The following is a 23,124-nucleotide window of genomic DNA, read 5'->3' on the forward strand; positions in this document are numbered from 1 at the left end:
CAGCAACAAAATCCAATTTCCAAAGAGGCATCCCATTTAAGGCTATCAAATCAATGAGAATGAATTCTTCGATAGCTTTTTCTAGCCAGGAACAACATTATAACACTCAGCTTAAAGCTTCTACATTTCTTCAATATTTCAAGGTATTTTTAGTCTTCAATATAATGAGCACTGTCTCAACATAATTTGTAAAAGTACACAGATGACTTTTTGATGTGGTGCTACTTAAGATCTTCATATTGGGGAATTAAAACCAAAACTGAACATGAAAAAGCAAAGCACTTAATCACTTGCTTATTTTTAAGCACTTAAGTAATTGTACTTAGGCCCAGAGTACTTTGTATGTTAGAGAATTAAACCTGAAATAACAGCCAAATACACATGACAATATTAAAGAATTTTTTTAAAAGGAGAAAAAAAAGTGTATCTTTCTGTATCTTGAGAAACACCAACATTGCTCTCAAATTTCTGAAGATTACAAATCTTATCTTGGAAATATTCAGTTATCATATGAAAATCTACAGGACTTGTCATGGTAGAAACTGTTGTTTATCTGGAAGACTGACCCATCCAGAACTTCCTTTCATCTACCCAACCTCTAATTAAAAAAAATGAAAGTGGTAATTTTGACCATTTTCATTTTCTATTAATTCATAAACAAGTTACAGTTTAGGAAGATAACAGTAATCTATCTCCTATTTATTTTCCCCATTTCAGTGTTCTCATGATGTGACTACCCCACTTCAACCAAAGTCAGCATTTCAGCAGAACCAGGAGAGCCAAGTGCACACAAAACACAGGAGTGTTTTACTCTGTTTTAATTTGCTCTAGGTTTCATGTTTATTTAATGTAAACAACTGATCAATATTTTGAATAAAAGGAACATTTGCAATCTCTTGCCATCTTTCACATCTGTAAAAGCATTAAAATTCAGAATATTTGTGATGAAAATCCATTTCAAGTTTTCCACTGCAACCAAAGGCAGCTGCTAAATATTCTTACACAAACACTCTCTCCCACCCAAAAGAGTCCCAAACCAAAAATCTCAAGCCACATCCCACTTTTTACAAAAACCACCATTCAAGCCTTCACATTTTTAGACAAACCCCCTATTGACCAATGCTTTCTGGCCACACGTGGACAGGTAACACTGCACACATTTGCTTCAGGATCTGTAGCAATAACAGGACAAGCTAGTCAGCTACTGGGAAAAAAAAAATCCAAACCAAAACATAACCCCAACCCTTATGCCCTTGATGCTGCCAGGGTGGGGAAGGAGGAGTGAGAAATCTGCTGGATTAGCAGGGTGCCAACCCCTCACTGTATGACACAGCAACTCTGCTCCACTCTGCCACTCCAGAGTCAGAGAGAGAACTTGTCTCATTAAGCCACCACCCTTCCACAAGCCGTGGTTGTCTAAGTTTCTTAGAAAGAAGGAAATCCTTATGTCCTCCCAGCAGAGCTATAAATGAGATAGAGCACTGAGTACTGCTGCTTCAGGTGTCAGATCTCACCAATCACCCCACCACTCAGACCTCTGTGTCATTCTCCATACAACAAGTTTTTCCTTTCCTTGGATGGGAATCCTTTTGGCCATGCTTCTCATCACTCTAGGGCAGGCAGACTGAACATGGTAAGGACATGACTGTTTTAGTGCACCCTCTTTCTCCTCTGCCTACATGAAGGTGCAGAATTCCAGGGATTCAGACTTGAAATATCTACCAAATGTTCCAGGATTTCTATAAATGACAGCAAAAACTTTGCTTACTATTTCTATTCCCAGACACAGTGTCACCACAACACCCGAAGCAACCCCCATTCTTCCTCCACCCTTCCCACTTGCTCAAGAACCAAGAACACACCAGCACGAAGCATAAAAAATGGTGTGAAAAGAGGTAGTGAGAGCTCACAGAGAGGAATTTAAGAGGCAGAGGGACCTGAGAAAAACCTCAAAGGAGGAACACACTCAGAGAAAAACTAAAGCAATTGCTAAACATTTTAGTCATGTTGTCGTGCACATGTCCTTGAGCTCTTCCTCAGTGCCACAGCACCGCTTCAGGGGAACTGCATCATGGACATGTTGGGTGCACACTGCTTGCCCCAGGTGGTTGGCATCACATTGCAACTGGCTCCCAACCAAAAAGGGTCAGTATTCAAAACCAGTAACTTCAATATCTGATAAAACTGTGCAGCCATTACTTGACATGTTGTACAACTGTGTGAAAAAGCACAGTGTGGCCTCACATACAAACAGGTATAAAGCCCTTCAGCACTGCTGAAGGCTGCTAAGTCCCGGTTTGTGTGCTTCTAAACGGGAGGGCCCATGGGAAGGCTTAGCACACCCTCAGTGAATGGAAGTACTTTAGCCACAGCTAGATCTAGTACTGTAAACGATGCTCCTTTCTCATGATGCAAAGCTAAACACTTAACACTCATCCAATCTTTCCTGATACAATGATTTCCTATAAAGGAATTGATACAACAATATGCTCAGATTTCTGGTAGTTTCTGTGTTTCTGTGACAGCAGTTTTGCTCAAATGAAACAAAAAACTGCAGAAACTGGGCATGCAGAGCTACAGACACTGAGAGACAAATACTACAACATGGATGTATCAAGCCACTTTATTTTTTAATGAGGCGATTTAGTCTAAAATGCTGAACTTTGTAACTTGATTATGCAAATCAAGGGCCACTGATGTTGAATGGACTGGAATTAGTATGAAATACGATGGATTCCAAAATAGCTCTGTTTTAGGTCTGCTAAACTCAAAAGCCATGCCAACTTTCAGCAAACAGACACTCCTGCTGTAACTTTGCTTCTGAAACAGTAACCAGTGCTGCATGCAAACTATTCTCGAGTACTGTGTTCTGATACATGACAAAACAAGATCTCTTGGGTTTTTATAACCCTCTATGCAAGAGGGGGAAAAAAAGTAAGGTATGAGACACCATAACATCCCTGGAGCATGAACTCAAGAAAGCAAATCATATCAAACACCATATTAAAATTACCTTCACGGAAGAGGATGTATGTAATCAGCTAAAATGTACTTTTGTGCAGAGTCACATCTGTCAAATGCATATTTCATGAGTGAAGATGCTTAAGGTTAAATTGAAAACTGCTGTGTTGCAGGCATTTTTCTTGAGCATTAAATGCATTAATTTTCTAAAATAATCAGTACACTGGGTACTTAAGGAAAGGTATGTTTATAATCTCTGATTAGCATTGCTCTTAATGGCTTTTTGTGCTACCATATTCGCTGTTCATAAAAACACCAACATAGAAGAGAGAACACAGATCTGAGGGAAGGCTTGCAGCCCAAACTCCTCTGAACACAGCACCTAAAGGGATCATAAGAATCGGTTTATTAATTCCTGCAACAACATATTTAGTTAGTACGAGTTTCCATCCAATCCAAGCATGTAGCACTTGTTGTGTTAGGTACACATAATCTTCTCATCCAGTATCATGATTTTAATAGCCTCAAATTCCAGGAAATGAGGTGGTAATACAGCCCCTTTGGGTATTCAGTGATTTCATTAATTTAACTTCTCCCTAAAATGCTCCTCAGGGCACAGGATATACTCCTATTTCTGGCAGGTTTGTGGGTAGAAACTCACTCATGAAGAAATGAGCACCGAATTCTTAATTTCTTTCCACTCAAATCAAGGAACTTATTCCTTCTCCTCCCAGCAACTTTACACTGATTTTAATCAAGCACAGAAGGGATGCTCGCTTACCCAGACACCTGTACATTTCTGCAGCCTTGTATCACTAGGGCTGCACCAGTGCGCACTGTAGGCATTGCACCCAGTTCTTCCATACGGTGCAGCCATAAGGCACTAAGCGAAATCCTATTCCTCTGTCACACAGGGTAACTAAAAGGAGAATTAATCCCAGTTAAAGGTGAGTGACATTTATGCATTATAAGGAAAATGAAAGCCAGTTTTCCTGTATCAACTGTGCTTTGAATACGCAAATACGCTTCTAAGGATTTGAATCAGCACTAATAGAGTTTGTTGATACTAGTGATTTCTGCAGTCTTGAACTTTTGCTAAAGGACCTTTTCTTCCTCTTTTTAAAAACACAAGGCACTATTAATACGGTACAACAAGCAGAGCATGTAAGACAAAGGAAAGTGCAAATATGGACATAGCTCAGCAAAATGACACAACCTAATAAGAATAAAATTAAAAAAAAAGAAGAACTGATGCTAGGTCTTACTGTGGTAAGTGTCGAAAGTCTTCTGAATACTGTTCATATTTGTAGTTCACAACATGCCACTGGGAACTGTAGTATTTACAAGCCTAAAAAGAAAATGAAAACAATAACTATATAATTACTACAACTCTTTAGACTCACTTAGGCTACAGAACTAAGAGAGATCTGAAGGAGTCCTCTGCACTAGAGAACATATTCTTCTCTTTTATAGCTGTGTGCACAGTTCTTAAAGGAAATTCAGAGTCATACGTTAACATTTTGAAGCACAATTTCCCTTTAAAATCAAATGCAGTGAATCACATATGCTTTATTGATTCTCATCTTCTTTGTAGGAAGCATCATTAAATCATATCGTTACTGCCTCAAAAACCTCTATCTAGCTTAGGCCTGACTTTCTCTATGGACATTAATTATACATTTTTGCTTTGCATCCTGCTTCATTACCTATGCCTTCCACTGTAAATACATTTGCCCTAGTCCTTTTATTCCCCCTTGTTGCAGCACAAGCCCTCTGCTTCTTGTTCTGCCCTTAACAACTGATTCTTAACCTCCTAATGATATTCAGGAATATATTAATAGGACTGTCATTTCTCACCAGTCTCATTTTCCCTTCCACACTGAATTTGCTCAGTCATCATCAATTTGTAGTTTTTATTTTCTGAAAAACTTCTTGATGGTTTTGCATTCACCTTTTGAAATTGTTCTTAATATATCAATCTCCCTTAAATAAGCAAACAGAACTGAACAAAGACTCTTCTGAAGTGCTTGTCTATGCTGTCAAACAGACAAGAATAACTGTGCAATTTACACAATAAAGAACTTTTATCAATGTAATCAGACACAATATAGCTTTTTAAAGGCAACAAGATCTATGAAATATGTATATTTATTGATAAGGTTCACATCTACAACACCACCACAACAGAATTTCCAATGATTCTTTCTACAGAGTGTAAAATGCAAACCGATACTTGTTCAGTATGCATGAGAATTTACCCCAGTATTGCATTACTTTGTCCTTACATTCCATCTGGGCATTTGTACAAGCTCATACAAAATGGACAGGAAGAAAGAGAGGGATCAAGCTTAAGAGCTAACAGTAAAAGCTGCTGCCCATGACCATAGGGAAGGGAGGCACATCAGGAAGGAACATGGTGAAGTTGTACAGTAGATAAAGAAGCAGCAGCATTGAAAGAAATCTTAGGTGGGAAGAGCACAGTCTCACAGGAAGGATGAGATGCCAGGAGACAAAGTGAATGGAATAAAGGATAGATCAATTATATTTAAAAATGAAAAGCTATGCAGACAAAGTAGAAGGAAAGGCAACAAAGGAACAGGATAAGTTAGGATCCTGTGAGTGGACTGGGAGTATTCCCTCTCTTCCCTGCCAGCCTCTTCTGAACCTCCCGTAGGAGTCAGTGATTGCACATCAGGCTGCTGCAGCAAAACATGAGATGGGCTGAAAAAATTAAGGTGGTGCTTTCTAAAAGTACTCATCACTGGCTTAACAAATCCCTTTTCTAAATCTTGTGTAAAACATGCAGAATATGTACCCACAAATTAATTTAGGTAGTCACAGACTTCTGTAACAGCTTTATTTGTTTTAGAGTATGGAAAAAATGGCCATGAAGAGGATGCACTTTTATAGGCAGTTCTCTCCCACCCTGATACTGAACTGAACAGTCTGCAGTAAACATTTCATGTGGATCTAGCATCTACTTTCTGGTCTGACACAAGCCCTCATTATCTTACAGGATGCAGAATAAAGTGTGCCCATTAGACAACATAAAATAATCACGTATGCTCTGAGAATGAGCATAATAATACAGCATTGTAACTGACTAACTCTGCACACTGCAGGGTCAGGTCCAAAGCCTTCCCCTGACAACCATTTTCCTGCACCACTCCAGTGTTGTTTGCGCTTTGCCTTTGAACAGAGAAAAAAAATCCACAGCCAAAAAAATCTTGTTTGTGAATCTTTATAGAATGACTTGATCACTCTTGTATTTTTATGATCTAAATTTCAGTTAATACTATCTGATAGCCACCTGGGCTATAAGAATAATCTTATAAGAGCAACAGATACACTGGTCCACATGATCCAATGAAAAACTCCTTCACTGAACGTTGTGAGGGTGAGCACAGACCCTCCCATTCACACTTCACTGGCTTTCTACTTGGCAAATGTAAACCAACTGAGTCTTCTACAGAAAGGACCACTTTTTCCCTGTGGTACTTTCATTACTAAGTATTCTACTTAACAGATGCAATTAAAGCCCACAGAGAATTCTCAACGCAGGCTTTTATTGCAAATATTATAGGCTGATGTGTTCAAAAAAACAGCTGTGAATAACACATAGAGCAGGACACAGTATTTTAGCTTGTAACTATAAAGGTTTATTGTGCTCCTCTATGAAATAGCTAATAAAAACAAAAATCAAAAGGGACAAGCAGCACATTCAAGTATCACTCAGTAAGTACACAGAAGCCACACCAATCCAGAGCAACAGCTAATGCTGCTATTGAACTAGCTTTTTGCAGCTATCCACTGTAAACTAGATCTAGTTTGTATGTTTGTTTCTCTTCAGACTATCCCAACTAAAAATTAAATACTTCTACTGACTTCTACAGATTTTGTTTTTTTTCTTAATTGGAAATTATTACTGGAAATTGAATCTTAGCAATGAGGAAAAATACCTGTGAACCTGATCTGAAGAGCAAGAAAAGCCTTTCTAGAGACAGAGATTTCATCAAGAGGCCAGAGCTGTATCATACTGTTCCTGGCAAAGATCAGAGGCACCAGTGCAGGGGCTGTTGAGCTGAAGTGGACTGTGGGGGAGGAAAAATACAGACGGAGAAATGGAGGCTTTGGGATGTGGGAGGGTTGGCACACGTTTACATCAACCTTTCTATTGTATTACTGACCAGGCAGGCTGCACAGCCCATTCCCCAGGGCCCCATCACATTCATGTCATTTCTTTTCTCTTGTTGCCCGGCTTGCCTAATTTTTCCTCAGAGAGAAAGACAATCCTACAAACTTTTTCCACCTGTAACTTTATAGCTCTGGATTCTGGTGATGACAGCGTGATGGCTACCACAGTGAGATTGGTACTTGAAGATTTACACTGCAATGCAAATAACCCTTGAGGTGGGGGAGTGGGGAAAGGGAGAAAGAAAAGAGAATGGGAAGTGAAAGAAACCAACTGAAATAAACACCTTGAAACATCTGAAAGCAACTCCCAGCTTATATTCTAAGATAATGTTATGTATGTTGTCTTTGGAAATACAGATATACATACATATGATAAAAGTAATTACTAGAACAACTGGGCCTCTTGCAGAGAAACTGTGTGCACCGTGCAATCCTGCCTCCCCACTCAGCCTTGAAGAGTGGCTATTTCTGAGGTAGAAAACAGAAGATACTGAACTGGGAAAGGCAAGCCCATGTAAGAGCTTGGAAACAGAAAGTGAAGACCTTCCAGTGTTGGATGTGGCCACAGCACTGAAGGGGAAGCTGCAGAGATGGCCCAGTGCTCTGCTCCATGACTAGGGACATGCATGGCACTGCTCACAAAGCCTTCCAAAGCTCTCTTTCCTCCTGTGACCTCTGCTGCAACAACCAAAAGCAGCATGCGGGGATTTGGGAAGGTAGTGTGATCACCCTGGCTTCATATTCACCCTTCCACTCAGGCCTACCTTACACCCACAACAATCATGGCAGCATCATGAATAGCTGCTAGCAGTGTGGACTTTCATTTTGGGGCTCTTGAAGCAGTTTCCAGATTACCACAGTTCACTCATACAGTAACACAGCAGTGTAACAAACCAAAAATATTAAACCAGACTATTATTTTGAAGCATTAAACATTTTAAAAGAGAATTTACATTTTCTGCTACCAAAAGACCCACTCTCTTTTAAATAACATGTCATTATCCCGACACTACAGTTCTTTAAAGTACTGGAAGCACTTAGATCTTGAAGTAGGGAAAATCTACACTGTGATGAGCAACTTTTTTGGTGACATTTTTCAGCAGAAGTTCCTATTTTAGAATCACAGAATCATAGAATAGTTAGGGTTGTAAAGGACCTTAAGATCATCTAGTTCCAACCCCCCTGCCATGGGCAGGGACACCTCACACTAAACCATCTCACCCAAGGCCTCGTCCAACCTGGTCTTGAACACTGCCAGGGATGGAGCATTCACAACCTCCCTGGGAAACCCATTCCAGTGCCTCACCACCCTAACAGAAAAGAATTTCCTCCTTATATCTAATCTAAGCTTCCCCTGTTTAAGTTTTAACCCGTTACCCCTTGTCCTATCACTACAGTCCCTAATGAAGAGTCCCTCCCCAGCATCTCTATAGGCCCCCTTCAGATACTGGAAGGCTGCTATGAGGTCTCCACGCAGCCTTCTCTTCTCCAGGCTGAACAGCCCCAACTTCCTCAGCCTGTCTTCATACGGGAGGTGCTCCAGCCTCCTGATCATCCTCGTGGCCCTTCTCTGGACTCGTTCCAACAGTTCCATGTCCTTTTTATATTGAAGACACCAGAACTGCACACAATACTCCAGGTGAGGTCTCACAATAGCAGAGTAGAGGGGCAGGACTTTAATTTGACTTTAAAATACGTCAGAGCAATGCAGATTAGCCTCTAAATAAAAAAGCCACAGAAATCAACTGTATGGACACACAACCAGTTTCAGTAGTTGCACAGGAGGCTGTGGCTCTTTTGACATTATGATTAACAAAAGTCACGTTTAGTAATTACTTACAGATCCTGTAGGCACAACCTGAAAAATCTCAAACAAAAAAATTCCCCCAAATGAATGGTGAGGTCTCTAAAAACTTAATACAAGTGACAACTCCAACTTTTGTACCTAGAAAATCTACACAGGGAAGTTAAGAGGCGCCCACAGGAATACTGCACTATAGCAGAAAAAATGGAACTGCATCACACATCAAATGAAATTTCAATATTCTTACACTGTTATTTCATTTTGATGTACTGCTTTTCACCCAGCATGGTCCCTACTGCTCTAAGAACTACAATTACACCCACGAAAAGGAGCCAACACTGGGGTGCAGGAAAGCTCACTCTCAACAGCTTCATCCCCAGCAACCTCTTCATGGTTCTTACCATGAAGACATTTCTTAAGTGTCATTTCCTAAGTGAAAACACCACAATCTGACATCAAATATAGAGTCGCTGCACTGGTTTAGCAATGCTGCATGTGCAGAGTGCTGTTAGAATGCTCCATTCCTGGTTTACCTCAGGCTTCCTTACTTGATATGATGGCATATGTCAGACATTGCACACAGGACACAATCAGGTCACACAAGCCATTACTAACTGGACTCTGCTCCCAGGCTTTCTCCAGCAGGTTGCTAAGATGACAGCTGTCTAGATGTCTGTAATTTGAAACAGGCAATTGGCTCTACAATGACTTTTAAAGTTACAAGAGTGCTCAAACACAGCTCAAGACTGTCAGCAGATTTCTGAAGGAGACAGGTCGACTTTTGCCTATGCAAGTTGGCCCTTTGATAACACTAACAAAAACTCCAAATGACCTCAATTGTACCATAGCAGGCAATCTACCTCAGTGACCAGTAAGAAGTGCACGGCAGAATGATGTACACTTGGATTTTAAGAATGCAACATTTACTCTACCACCTTTGCTAGAACATGGATGAGACCACCAATGATGGCCCTTGAGAGCTGATCCAAGGCCCTGCAGGTCTTCAAAAGAGCCCTTCCTGTAGCAGCCACTGCCACCGGGTCAGATGCCTGAAGCAAAAAGGATAGGTCAGGATGTACTTGGTCTACACAGGAAGGAGGGATGAGACAGTTTTCAGAGGTTCCCTCTGGGCTTATTTTCCACAATTATGCTGTATAAAATAGGGAAGCTTCCTCTTTGTGCCCTGCAAACATGCTTCCCCAAAACATATCCAAGTACCACCTATCAGTTTTTGAGAGATCACCTGACTTAAACTCATTTAAGAAGGGATATTTGACAGCTTATATTTATTTACTTCCCAGATTTTTTCATATATACCTAAAATTTCATTCATATAGGTACACACACAAATAGCATTTATGTGTGTGCATATGCATGCATGCTTTCTGAAAATACTGACTTGATGCAAATCAATATGGGATTAAGTATGTTTCAGTTGACAGCTTAGAGTTCCTCAAACTACATATAGCTTTGACTTGCAAAACTATCCCCTTCTATTTCTGAATGAAATGTGGGAAAAATCCCATGGACTGCCATTTGATCTGCATATCCAGGAATAAAGATTTTGGAAAAGTAATACTAGGAATGTTTTCACTGTCTAAAAGGGAGAATTTTATTTTGTTTCTGGTGGAGTGAATGTTTCTATTTGCCAAAATTACGGACCATGAGGACAATGCTGACTGAGATACATACATGCAGCAGACTGTGAGAACTGAGAAAACGCAGAATCTGGGAGGAAACAACACAGTACAGGTACAGTGTTCAGGGAAGTCAGGAATACTTGGGAAAAATAAACACTAAAGACAATTCTATTCTGGCTTTATAGGTTTCTGGAAACATCTCTTTTCTTGGAACCTAATTTAGTCACTCCAGCTCCTCCTGTCTAAGAAAAGTTAAGGTGGAAAAATCCACAAGGAAAAAATCCTAAAATGACTACTGCCATTTGAATATACCTAATAAATAGGTAAAAATTATTAGAGGGACTCAGATACTCATCACTCATGAAATGTAAAATATTTATTCTCTTTGCATCCTACAGAAAATATTTGGTTATCAAAGGGATATTTATTTATTCAAGTTACCTGAGTTTTATTTTTTCTTTTAATTTTCATCTTAGTTTCATCAGAAAGGAGAAGGTTGGATATCTTAAAGTAAATTATTTTGCCTTATCCATTACTGTAGTATCTGAACATCACGAACAGTAAAAGTTTTTTGGTTACTGAGGAATTTAAAAGCAGTGTTAAGAGAACTGAAGCAGCACAAATCTTCCACTACAGGTGGACAGCATCAAATGCTACCCATACTGAAAGCTTTCCTCAGCAATATCAGCCTCATCTTTCTTTATGTGGCTTGTCAGCTCTTTTGCATCCATAAACTGATGGTGCAGGTGCACAGGCAATCAAGTCATCCTGGCATGCCTGTAAATACTCTTTTTGATTCCTTGAGCAACGGGAATCTCATCAAATCCCCAGGCTGTCATAAGTATGGATTTTGGTAAAGGCTGGGGGAAAAAAACAAAACCAAAACCCAGCTGGTCCTCCAAGGACTCCAGCAACGGAAGAGCTACAAGTGGAAGTAAACCCTTCCTACTGTCACCAGCAGGAAGCAAACACCCTGGAAGAGAAAGATAGGGTTTTAAGACATTCTCACAGACTTCTGACAACCCTCATAAAGGACCTTGCAGTACCTTATAGACAAGGCCATGTGAACACCACCAAATGCCCAGAAGGATGAGACAGATGATCATGGATCTGAGCTCTTGAAATAGATTCAGTACCATGTGCTCACTCTGTGCCATATGAAGACAATTAGTTTTACCTTCAACAGCAGATCCTTCCTTTGTAGTTAACTGATTTGCTCCATGTCTTCATGTCGTAACTTGCTGAAGTACTGAGATAGTGTAATACACACTAAAGGTCAGAGATAGCCATTACTGATGGGAATACCAAAATGGCTTCAGCAAGATGAAGCTGTATATTGCCTTTCTATAGTTTCCCCAACAGCCTAATCAGGAATTAGGCATTTGATCCTGGGTTAGAACACACCCAGTTGATTAACAGATAGTCAAGTAGGTAGAAAACAGATGCCTTCATTGCTCATGAAATTATAGTATATTTGAAGAAAGATTCTTTCACTGAGTGAAGTGTTTGCTTTCTCACAGCTCCAAAAAAGAAGCAAAGGTCATAAATTCCACTCCTGCACAGCCATCCAGAAGTTCTGAACGCCAGCCTGGAACACAACAGACTGCTGCTGGGTCAGTACAGATTTGTGCAATTGCTGGAATGGACTACAGTCAAAGATCTTCAGAGCACCCCATGATCAGTTTTACTTAATTTTGGATTAGAAATCATCCTCCTCCTGGAGGTTAATTCATTTTATATACATCTTCTGGCTTGTGGCAAAGTGAAACATGTGTATTACTATTTTAAAAGAGAGTCTTATCCTGCTACTCTTCCATACATAGGCTTGATTCTGTAGTACTGTTTTTTCCACTCTCCCCCTCCCTTTGGCTCACTTGTATTGCAGAGAAAGCTAATAGATGTGCTCATTATGTATTTTACCAGGTTGTCATTAGCATCCCCTTGGAGGACTCAGATGTAAAGATTCCCAGACACTGTGCACTATGTTCCATTTTTAGACCCACTACTTTCTCTGTAAAGCCATGAGAACAGTGCTAGCCTTGCAACATGTGGAACCTTAAAATAAAAGGCAGACCCCAAAGTGCTGAAAGGACAGTGAGGCTTCTGGGAAGGTAGATAATTCCACAGGCTATGTTATCTTTCAACCCTACTGTCAGATTAAGAAAGATGGCAAAGTTCAGGCAATGTAAGCTGTCAGTAAGTTGTTATTGCTTTCTAGACCTGCTGGAGAGAAATAGGGCCAGCCTGTAAAATGCCATGTTGCATACCATTCAACAGATACATTTTTGCCTAATCTTGGATTTTATATTTTCTAATCCCTGTGTTTGTCTGCAAAATTATCTTGCAGTTATAATGCATGTGAAATAGCTCATTCAAATAAGAAAGTCAGGTGTGAGAAACCCCAATCTATGGAAAACAAACAAACAAACAAAAAAGGCAGAGAACACACACATGATGGGCTAATTTTAAGTGCTTGGAATTAAATTTGTTTTCATAAATCTGCTTTGTTAATGCAAATAATGAGCTATACTTTACATCTGTAGTGAAAGATGAGGAAGGTTCACGGAGCCATCTAAAGTAAATTCCTTTGAACAGTGCAGCCAGCACCTCCAATGTCCTCTCAAGTGATAAAACCAGTGACAACCTGAAATATTGCTGAGGCAGAAGGAAGAGTAGTTTTCTACAATCTCAGATCAGGGATGGAAACAATACAGCTATAGGTTTGTTTTTTTTTTTTAAAGGTAGAGCAATTAATCACTCCTGGTGGGGTCTAACTGCTGTGGAAGGACTTCAGTCGACTTTATGCTATGAAGGTAGAATAGACTAAATACTGACAATAAATATAAACCCCTAAGCATCCTTCAGTGAAACTGCTCCTCAGATAGCTATACAGGTAGCTTGGATACATACCTTGTAATAACTAACAGTCTAAACCAGCATCAAATAGTTATCTTTTTTTTGGACAGTAATCAGCATTTGCAAAATGCAAAGCATATTCAGGTCACCAGTGATTAGCATTCATGTAAAAATACCAACATTAGTATCAGTGGACTACTAGTGACAGGGAATGCAGCTGGAAAACAGTAGAATGAAAGATCGATTCCTTGCAATTTTTCTAGATACATCTCACAATGGGCACCTGCAGACATGCTGTTAACCCTCCCCCACCTTCTGGCCCCAAAACTCAAACCTGGTTCAAATCACTGAAATAATATTAAAAAAGATGCTCATTTTAACCATAGCAAACCCCAAACCCTTGATTTTATTTAACATTAAAGACTACACAGACTAGGTATTTACCTCTTTAACAAATAAATTTTCTGCTTTTTGTTCTGCATCTTCAGGTACAGAAGGATACAGAGTCCTGATTTCCAGTGAAATTGTGTCTGTCTGACAATAAAAAAAAAAAAAGAAATTAGTCAGAATGACATAACAGCAGCTTTGTCTCATAAAAGGTTAAGAAACTTATTATCATGGCTTGCATTTTTCAATTTGTCATGCAGCCAATACACATGCATACCAACAACTACAACCCAGCTCCTGCCCACACACGCTATTCAATACTATCAGCTAAAGCATTAATCACAAACAAGAGCAGTATTTGAACAGATCTCTGGGAACAAAGTTGTTCCAAGCAAACTTGCTTCAGTCTCTGAGGTTCCTGATAAAAAAGTCATCAAGTCTTCCTTGCATCCTCTCCCAGAAACACACGCCAAACCCAACAGTGTTACTTGCTTCCACCACTTCCCTTCTGTACCACATGCCTTTTCAGCAAGGAATGTGGAAACAGTACTAAAAGCTTTGGCTCTTCTGGAAGGAGAATAGAGAAGCAAGTCCTCCAAATAAGCTTCAGAAGGACTACCAGAGGACAGCTTGATGGTCAGAAAGCAAGTGAAACCAGGCAACAGCTTCTCAGTGGGGCACTTCCATCCATGAGTGCAGACAGCAGAGCAGGATCAACATGGGACTCCTGATGCTTTCTGCAACCTCCTTTCAGACTCAACAGACATTGCATGAACTAAGCCATTGTTTTTTGAAAGCACTGAGCTGGCTTGTTGGGCCCCACAGCAGGAAACCACACAGAGAAGTGCATCTCCAGAAGGTCTCCACAAGGAGCCAAGCTTCCCACCAGGCCAATGAGAGGCCAGGGCTACCAGCAGTGCTCCTCTGTGACCCCAGGGCCTCCATGCTGATGTTGGGCAAGGGAGCCACTTTGCAAAAGTCACAGGAGAAAGCTTTGGGTTATACTGAATTAATCCACAGATCTGGCCCACTCACTTTCTCTGCTAAAAGAGGGGAAAACAAACAAAACCAAACCCCAGCAGTCCAGATTACGCTCTTAGTTATAATAGAGTAACTCCATTATAGTTATAATGGAGTAACTCCATCACTCAAGACAACAAACGACTGAAACAAAGACAAATCTGATCTCCCACACATATTTTCTCTTCCGTTACAGAAAGGGACACAATTTCTGGAGTGTGAAGGACATATGACTTGTTTAGTATGAAGAACAATTACTTACTAATGTCATGAAGCAGCCTACAATTATCTTCTGTGCCCCTGGAGGACCTCTTTCCAGTCCCTAGTCTCAGACTAAAAGGTGATGCTTTTTCTCTACAAATTGAAGCACCCAGACTCTATGTGACTATTATTGACTGCATGGATATTACACACTGCATTTTTCCTTACAGCTTACACAGACCAACATTTTCCATATAAGTAATTAAGTCAGAAAGGCACGTATCACTCAGGCAGATGTAAGGGTCATGGGATTTCCCAAACTTTTCTGTTGCATCTGGATAGCTCAAGATGCAACATGATTTGGCTCCCACAGATAATAATGGTGGTGCCTTTTAGACACCAAAAAGTGAAAACCCCCCTGCTGCTCTGGAAAACTAAGTGCAGTTTCCTAAATGCAGGTTCCTGATCTCTACCCAGCTGTATCACCAAAGCCTGCATGCACTGGGGATTTACACAGTCATTTAGTCTATGAGTAAAAGAGACAGCAGATGGAGAAGTATGAATTTTCAGACCACATTTAGTAACAGTGAAGACGTCTGAATCCTTGGTTGTTTAGGGAGTTTCCAGCAGTACCCACAGTCTCTGAAATGTGCTTCATTACTTTTACTTCACGCATAAGTGACATTTTACGTCCCTTTTATTACGTGATCCCAAGATGACTTAATCCCTGAACACAGCTAAAAATGCACGGATGCCCTGAGGTCCATCATATGGAGTTCTTCTGCACCAGCAGTAGCAGCCACAAAACACCTACCCTGTCCTTCCATGATATCACCACCACTGAAGATCAGCTGCTGTTTCCAGACTAAAGCAGAGTGGGAGACCACAAGGGAAGAGATGTGCAATGCATTCTGTACCTCACTTTGACCCTGTCGGGTTGGTGACTAAGCTGCAGAGAGACCACCAAGCTCTTTCATTTGCCCATAACAAAACTTGTCTGGTCCATGTATTACGCAGAAGATAATGTTCAGTATTTTTTTTTAGTTGAGACATATAGTAAGTCAACTATTTTTACCTAATACAACACCTCTTGTTAAACAGTATCAACACACTGACCAAAACAGGTAACATTTGCTTTAATAGGGTCATTGTGCCTCCGCTTCCCTTACACAACTTGTTATAGAGACTGTAGCTGAACAGGACATGTAACTCAAGCTCACTGTTGCACTTCTCGTATGCTTCCCCCCTTTTCTTCTCAACAAGACTGCAGTTGAAAGAAACAAAACGGACAGATTGGGCATGTTGTGTTTGCAGACTTTGCCAAACAATATCACAGGTTTATTTACATAAGAATTGGGAGGTGGAAAATTTTGTGTATTGTTATATTTAAACCCCTTTTTAAAAACTACAAAGCACTTCCCTTCTCAGAATTAATTATGTTCAACCACTTAGCTGCAAAAGCTTTGCCACAAAAACACTTCCTGTTTATAACTGATTGATTACTTCCAAAGTTAAATGCTCTTACAGGCTGATCAGACATAGAACATATTCAGCAAAACCTTCTTACTTCAGAAAAGGAGTGAATTTCAACACCAGATGAAGTGTTTCTGAAAGGGTCAAAAAAAAAAAAAAGGGTTTTATTTACAGAACTCAGCATTTATAAGTGTGCTTTGAATGAAGCATAATTAGAATTCTACTGTTCCGGTAATCGTAGCAATTGTCTGTTCATCAGAGGCCAGCTATCTTCTTATTTGTGCATGCAACCTGTGATAATTGAACAATGCAGGTATCATGTTAAAACATTAAATTTCATAATTCTTCTGAATTATTTCTTAATCTATTTTATACATGTATCCTGTATCAACAATGATTTGGGGCATTCAGCCAGGCTGTCTCATTTGCATAAGCTATTGGCCCCAGGTGTTCCATTAGTTATAAGGTGCAATTTAATTAAGCACCTTCTCTTGCTATATTCACTTCTGACAGTGAAGGCCAAAAGTTAATATTGATCCTTATCAGTTATTAGGAATAACTTTATTATGAATAACGTATTTAGGAGTGTCTGCTTCCCACTGACATGGCGAGTTCAGCATTTGAAAATGGAGTTCAAACTCCGTTAGCCATTTCAAATATTTTCACTCTAAATCTGTTCTAAGTTTTAGTCTGAAAGCATATTACCAGCGGTTAAGTCTTTAGACAGATGCATCAAAAATGATTATATTTACTTCCTGAAAAGGCAGCCCTTCTGAGAGAGCTAACCGCACACAGGCAGAAATGTTCCTGTATGTTAATGCTTAGATTCAGTCGCTCTAAAGAAAAGCTGCACAGCCCCATTTTTATCCAAGTAAACAGATTTACTTAACATTACCAAAAATTATAATGAGTTAGTCCATCTAATGAAAAAGCAGGATAAGCTTGTATAGCACCTTTGCTGTATAAATACTACCGTGCAAATGCTGTCACTATACGTGGCTCTGTTGCCTGTCCCAGCACAGACCTCACTGAGGGGGTACGTGTGTTGAGGCAAAGGGAAAGGAAAACAAGCACAGAGCACACTGACAGAATAGATTTTGCCTCATTATTCACTGAATCACATTCAGTGTGAGAAGCTATGCTTTACCCATGCACTGTTTGCTTTGCTGCATTAGTTCCCTATTTAAATAGCCTATTTAAATACCTCTCGCTTTCCTGCTCCTGACAGCCAATGTGAACTTGCACTTCAAGCATACCCGTATCCCATTAGTCCCGAGAACAACGGACTCCATTTCTGCTCCTCTAAGGATGAGCAGACACAGCCTATCACATAGGAAAGTGGGAGACAAGTCATGTGCTATAGAAAATAACCCATGACCTCACTACTGTAACTCTTCTGATCTTAGAAATAAGTCAGATTTACAGGGTTATTTCCAAGGAGGCTCTAAGTCATGCACCTTGAGCTGCTCCTATTGGCACACATGCTCTGTTTCATGTGAAGAGGCAGTGTTGTTGCCCACTTTTACCCTCTCCCCTTAAAGATTCATCTGTTTCTGCTGTGAACTTCTGTATCCAAATGAACAACTTTTGTCTCTGTACAACATCTAGATCACAGAGGTTTCACAACCTGAAAGGCAGATTCTGGCTTGTTCAGAGCTAAAAAAAAAGGCCTGTAAGCACTAAACCTGTAGTGATGGAGAGTATCAGCACTGTATGATTCAGCCCCTCTTCTAAGACCTCTATGACACTTGGAGGGCACCTGGGTGGGCTTTCAAAAGCCCAGAAGAGCCAGGAGCATGTCAGACTGAACTTCAACAGATTTTACATTACGCAAAAGCTTTGCCATCTGATAGCTATCCTAAATGCAATGCATTATCATTTCTATTGCAGGTTCAACTCAGGCATTCAGCCACATTTATACAATTACACAGGTTTGGTTTTTTTTCTTTAAAAAACGATTATTAATCACAGTTACAAAAAAGTGAAGCATCTTTTCTCCAGCTGGAGTAAAACCAGAGAATGCATCTTTGTATGTACAGATTTTGTATTCTTCTGTTGAAATGCAGGGAAAGGGAAGAATACAGTCTTATCAGGTTTAGACTGACACTGAGAATTCTTTGCTGTTTCATAGACTTCTCATAAGATGTTGGAAATTATCAAGAACAATCTTGTGAGAATAACTGCATTCTCTTTGAATGACATTCAGAGAAAGCAATTCTGGGCTGAAACAGAAGACCAGACAGCACAGCAGCTATGAGGCTAACTGACCTGTATCTGACGCATGTGGTGAATACTACAGATCCAGAAATGGGAAATCATTATTAAAAGCAGAATTTTCTCTTATGCTCTCTGCTTCAGATGATTGTTTTGCTGGGTTTTCATTCCAAAGAGGCTTTTGCTCATAGGATGTACTAACACACAGGTCCAAACTGAGGCTGCATCAACACTGAGTCACAAAGTCTGAAGTAACTGTAATCATTAGGAGTTAAACAGTAATGTCCACCATTTCCTGAGGCATTATCACATTAAATAACACTCAGAGCCAGGCTGAGCACCTCCTAATTCAGTCAAAGGTGGATCTTATTCTACTCAAATGGCTGACCCAAACTTTTGTGCACAGGTGATATTTCAGCAGGAAGGAGCATGGCTATAAATAGCTGGAGCTGAAAAACCTGTCTGCTATGAAAGCTCTGCAGTCCTATATGGTAGCATAGGCTCTTGTTACTGCAGCTGACTTCAAGAGAACGTAACAAAGAAAAGAGACAGGTTTATTGCAAGGATATGGACCCTACCTACCGCTGCCTCTGCCCTTCTGTGAGTACTGGCTACTTCTGCAATGCAAGTACTCCTCTCATCTGCCTTAATGTATTTCTTTTCTTTTTTTTCTTTTTTTAATTTAAACATATTATGCAGAGCAGCTGCAAAGCCCAACACAGAGGAAACAATAGAAGTAGCCACTAAAAGCCAGCCAACAGCTGCTCAAAATGAAATGAAAGTAAGAATATGAAAATATGGTTTGACAGACAGACTTCTCGAGCAGTAGGACATGATTCTTCTTTCACTGAGACAACTTGCGCCACTGACTTGAGTTCAGTTATTTTAAATCAAGGGGCTCAAGGGCCTTGTGACAGCACACAGTATGTCTAGCCAGCTTTATAATGCTAAATTTCAATTTCATAAATTTACAAATGTGTAAAATGGATAAAAGAATTAACAATGATAAGGAAATTTATTCTGTTTAGTCTTCTCTCAGTCCCATGAGCACATTAACTCAGTTAATGCCACCAAGGAAATAGAGCCATTTAGTAAAATAAAGCAGCAAATTAGATTAAGCCAGCCCCACAGGACAGTAGCAGTGCCATGAGCTAATGGGAAGGGCCCTCACACAGCAGTTACAGTTGGTCACAAATTGAAATGTGTTTCCATTAGAGAATATCTATTCATCAAAATCTAAATCCTTTAAAAGATGGGTTGATTTTGAAGAAGTTGCAGTTTTGAAGATACAGGCAATCAGCCAGTTTACTGTGCCTGGCAGCCTGACCAGGCAGCTCCTGCCCTCCTGAGCTGCCCATCACTGCTGCAGGGAGGGCTGCCCTGGACTTCCAGGTTCTCAGGTTCTTTGCAGATGGCCAGGACAAACAACAGGGAACCCAGGATGAGGTCAGGCAGCTCCACAGCTGCAGGATCCGGTATCCATTGCTTGTCAACATCCCACCATGGGAGCCTGCCTTGGCACTGGGGACCCTGCACACCCCATCACTCAGGATGCCAGGTCTCAAACATCACTGGAGAAGAATTTAAGACAATCCCAAAACCAAACAAAGATCAATTACACTTGGATTTATCTTTCTTGTGCAATCTAACATCAGCAACAGCACAGCTTGGAAATATCACAGCCACTGTCTAAGAAGTCTGACTTTGAGCAGAAGGCAGGGAATCATGGGCTGTCTTATTCTAGTGGCCAAATACATTAAACAGAATAGATCAGAAAGACTGGATGCAAGTTACGGAAGCATGATTAAATTAGATTGTAACAGAAAGGAGAGGTTCCAGCACTGGTCAAACTACCACTATGCTGAGCAAACAGACTAGTATACATTATGGAATAACATGTTTTCTGAGTTCCTGAAATATATTTGAGAACAACCAGGGCTTCAAGTTCCCATGGGTGATAAACAGCACAACAGGGAACATGCACTGCAAGGTGCAACTTTAAGAATAAGAACACCAAATTTGAGAGCAATAAAATCAGCACCATGACCCATGACTATTAAACTAATATAATGAATACTTATAACAAATTTGTTCTAATGCATTCTAACAACAGATCTGCTGTTCTCTCAGCCCACTGACACTGGGCACCCAAAAGGACTGTCGTGATTTAACTCCAGCCAACAATAAAGTACCATGCAGCCACTTCCTCACTCCCCAGTTTAATAATGGAAATTAAGAAAATAATGAAAAGGGAGAGAATAAAAAGAGAGAGGAAAAAAACCCACCATAAAGACAAGTGATGCACAATACAATTCCTTACAACCTGCTGACCAATATCCAGCCCATCCCTGAGCAGCAACCAGTCCCTCCCGGCCAACTCCCCCCAGTTTCTACCCCAAGCATGACGTGCTGTGATATGGAATACCCCTTTGGCTAGTTTGGGTCAGGTGTCCTGTCTCTGCTCCTTGGGGTTCTGCTGCCCCTCCTCACTGGCAGAGCATGAAACTGAAAAGTCTTTGATCAGGGTAAGTGCTACTAAGCAACAACTAAAGCATCCATGTGTTATCAACATTACTCTCATACTAAATCCAAGACACAGCACTGTACCAGTTACTAGGAAGAAAACTAACTCTACCCTAGCCAAAACCAGGACAGAGCTTTATCTAACTCCTGAACAGTAAATTCACTAATATATAAAGGAAAAAAAAGAGTGAATTTTGTAGGAGGGAAGTAAAGCATTATACATATGTTTAAAAAAAACACGTTAGAGAGCTCTTGGGCAACTTCTGCCTTTCTCTCTAGCAGTAAAGATAAAATAAAGAGATGAACAGACAAATCTAAAAGAAAAAATAACATGTATTTGCCTTTTACTTACTGAAAAGTCATCATCGGGGAACAATATCAGATCCTTAAATTGGTTATCCCCAATATTTTTTTCAATCTCTGTGATAACAGCTTCATAATCCAAAGGCTCCAGGAGTTTGGGTTTTTCCTGCTGTGGAAAAAAAAGAAAGATCAAGTAATCTTGTTACGTTCAAATTTGCCTTCCTCACCCTTCATACACTGCATTCTGCTGCGTTTTTCCTTTTTTTACACCAAAGTATGAATTCTTCCCAACTTGTTGCAGCTGAGCTCATGCAAGAACAGTGGAAATGAGGAAATTGGGCCATCCGTAATGGTCATTCTCCATATAATAACTCAAGAGCGACCTGTCAGCTCATTACAGTGACCAAAACAACCACATTAACCTACCTGTCATTCTCAGGAACACGCTCTTTTCCTCCCTAAATACATATAGTCAAATAGACAAATGGACACATTTCAAACAGAACACAGATATAACTTTGAGCTAATATATTTTACAATAAGTAACCTACTAATTTTTTCACTGTCTTATACAGTCCCACCTCTTGAATTGCTGGCAGGTTGTGAGTGCCACCACACTGTTGTACTTGGTAATAATCCAAGGTTACTCTCCTGGAATAAAGTATCTGGCACCCACCCCTATTGTTTCTCTTGTAAGAAACTGGACTACTATCACTGTAATAGGACTATTATTGCCTGAAATAGCAGTAAAGTAAGAAACCATCATGGGAACAGACAAACAAAAGTAAAGCCACACTGTCTCAAAATATAGCCCAAAAATAGAAAAAAAAGAAGCCCATCCAACATGACAATACATTAAACAGATGAAGAGTCACATATTAAAGTTACAACATCTGCTTAATTCAAACTCAGAGAAACTCAGTGAAGGGGCAAGAGAACTGCCAGAAGGGATGAAAAAGCAGGTCATGATGCAATAGTGGATGTTAAGTAGGCTGCATATTACCCACTGTTCTTGTATTGTGCTAGAACAATACAAAGTTTTTCTCCCTCCCCCTTTCTAAACCAAAACCACATTGTATTGGAAAAGAAAGCTTTCACATCTCCATAAAACAAATTTCTGCAATGGATAGTTTCATGATTCTCCATCACATTTGATTATGTGTGTATATATATATATATATATATAATTCACATATAGTCCTTTATACATATAACAGTCCAAATACGCAAGTCTCTCCCTCTTCTGACTTAATTCTAGAGAGTTCTTGGTTTTTCCATTAATTAGTCATCTCAAGATTTCTCCCACCCTTTGTGAGAACTGTTTCTCTTCTACATTAAGGTCAAGATTCCCTTTTGTGTCAAATGTATCTATGAAAAGTTTAATTATCAGTAACACAGCCACACAAAATAGGTTAAAACACTGGGATACTCATGTTCCTAGAAAGTTATTCAATTGCCGAATAGCTCATGATAGGATCACAGAGTAACACAAGACCTCCACAGGTTTTCTACTCCAAGCCCCTGCTCAAAGTAAAGCAAGCTGGATCA

The 23,124-nt window shown here is 40.0% G+C and overlaps 1 protein-coding gene across 9 annotated transcripts in view; it reads right to left on the reverse strand.

Annotated features, from left to right (window-relative positions):
• Positions 1-23,124, reverse strand: part of DOCK10 (dedicator of cytokinesis 10) — a 161,068-nt gene that overhangs the window by 75,830 nt on the left and 62,114 nt on the right. For all 9 annotated transcript variants that reach the window (XM_057417153.1, XM_057417156.1, XM_057417157.1 and 6 more), the window contains exons 2-4: positions 21,626-21,745; positions 13,900-13,989; positions 4,227-4,309 (exon numbers count right to left, since the gene is read on the reverse strand). In XM_057417153.1, coding sequence (XP_057273136.1) covers positions 4,227-4,309; positions 13,900-13,989; positions 21,626-21,745 — 293 coding nt within the window. The remainder of the gene's footprint in view (positions 1-4,226; positions 4,310-13,899; positions 13,990-21,625; positions 21,746-23,124) is intronic.

The sequence above is a fragment of the Pezoporus wallicus genome, unplaced genomic scaffold, assembly GCF_028554395.1.
Source record: "Pezoporus wallicus isolate ANWC-B61680 ecotype Strahan unplaced genomic scaffold, APGP_CSIRO_Pwel_v1 contig_360, whole genome shotgun sequence".
In the NCBI taxonomy this organism is placed as follows: domain Eukaryota; kingdom Metazoa; phylum Chordata; class Aves; order Psittaciformes; family Psittacidae; genus Pezoporus; species Pezoporus wallicus.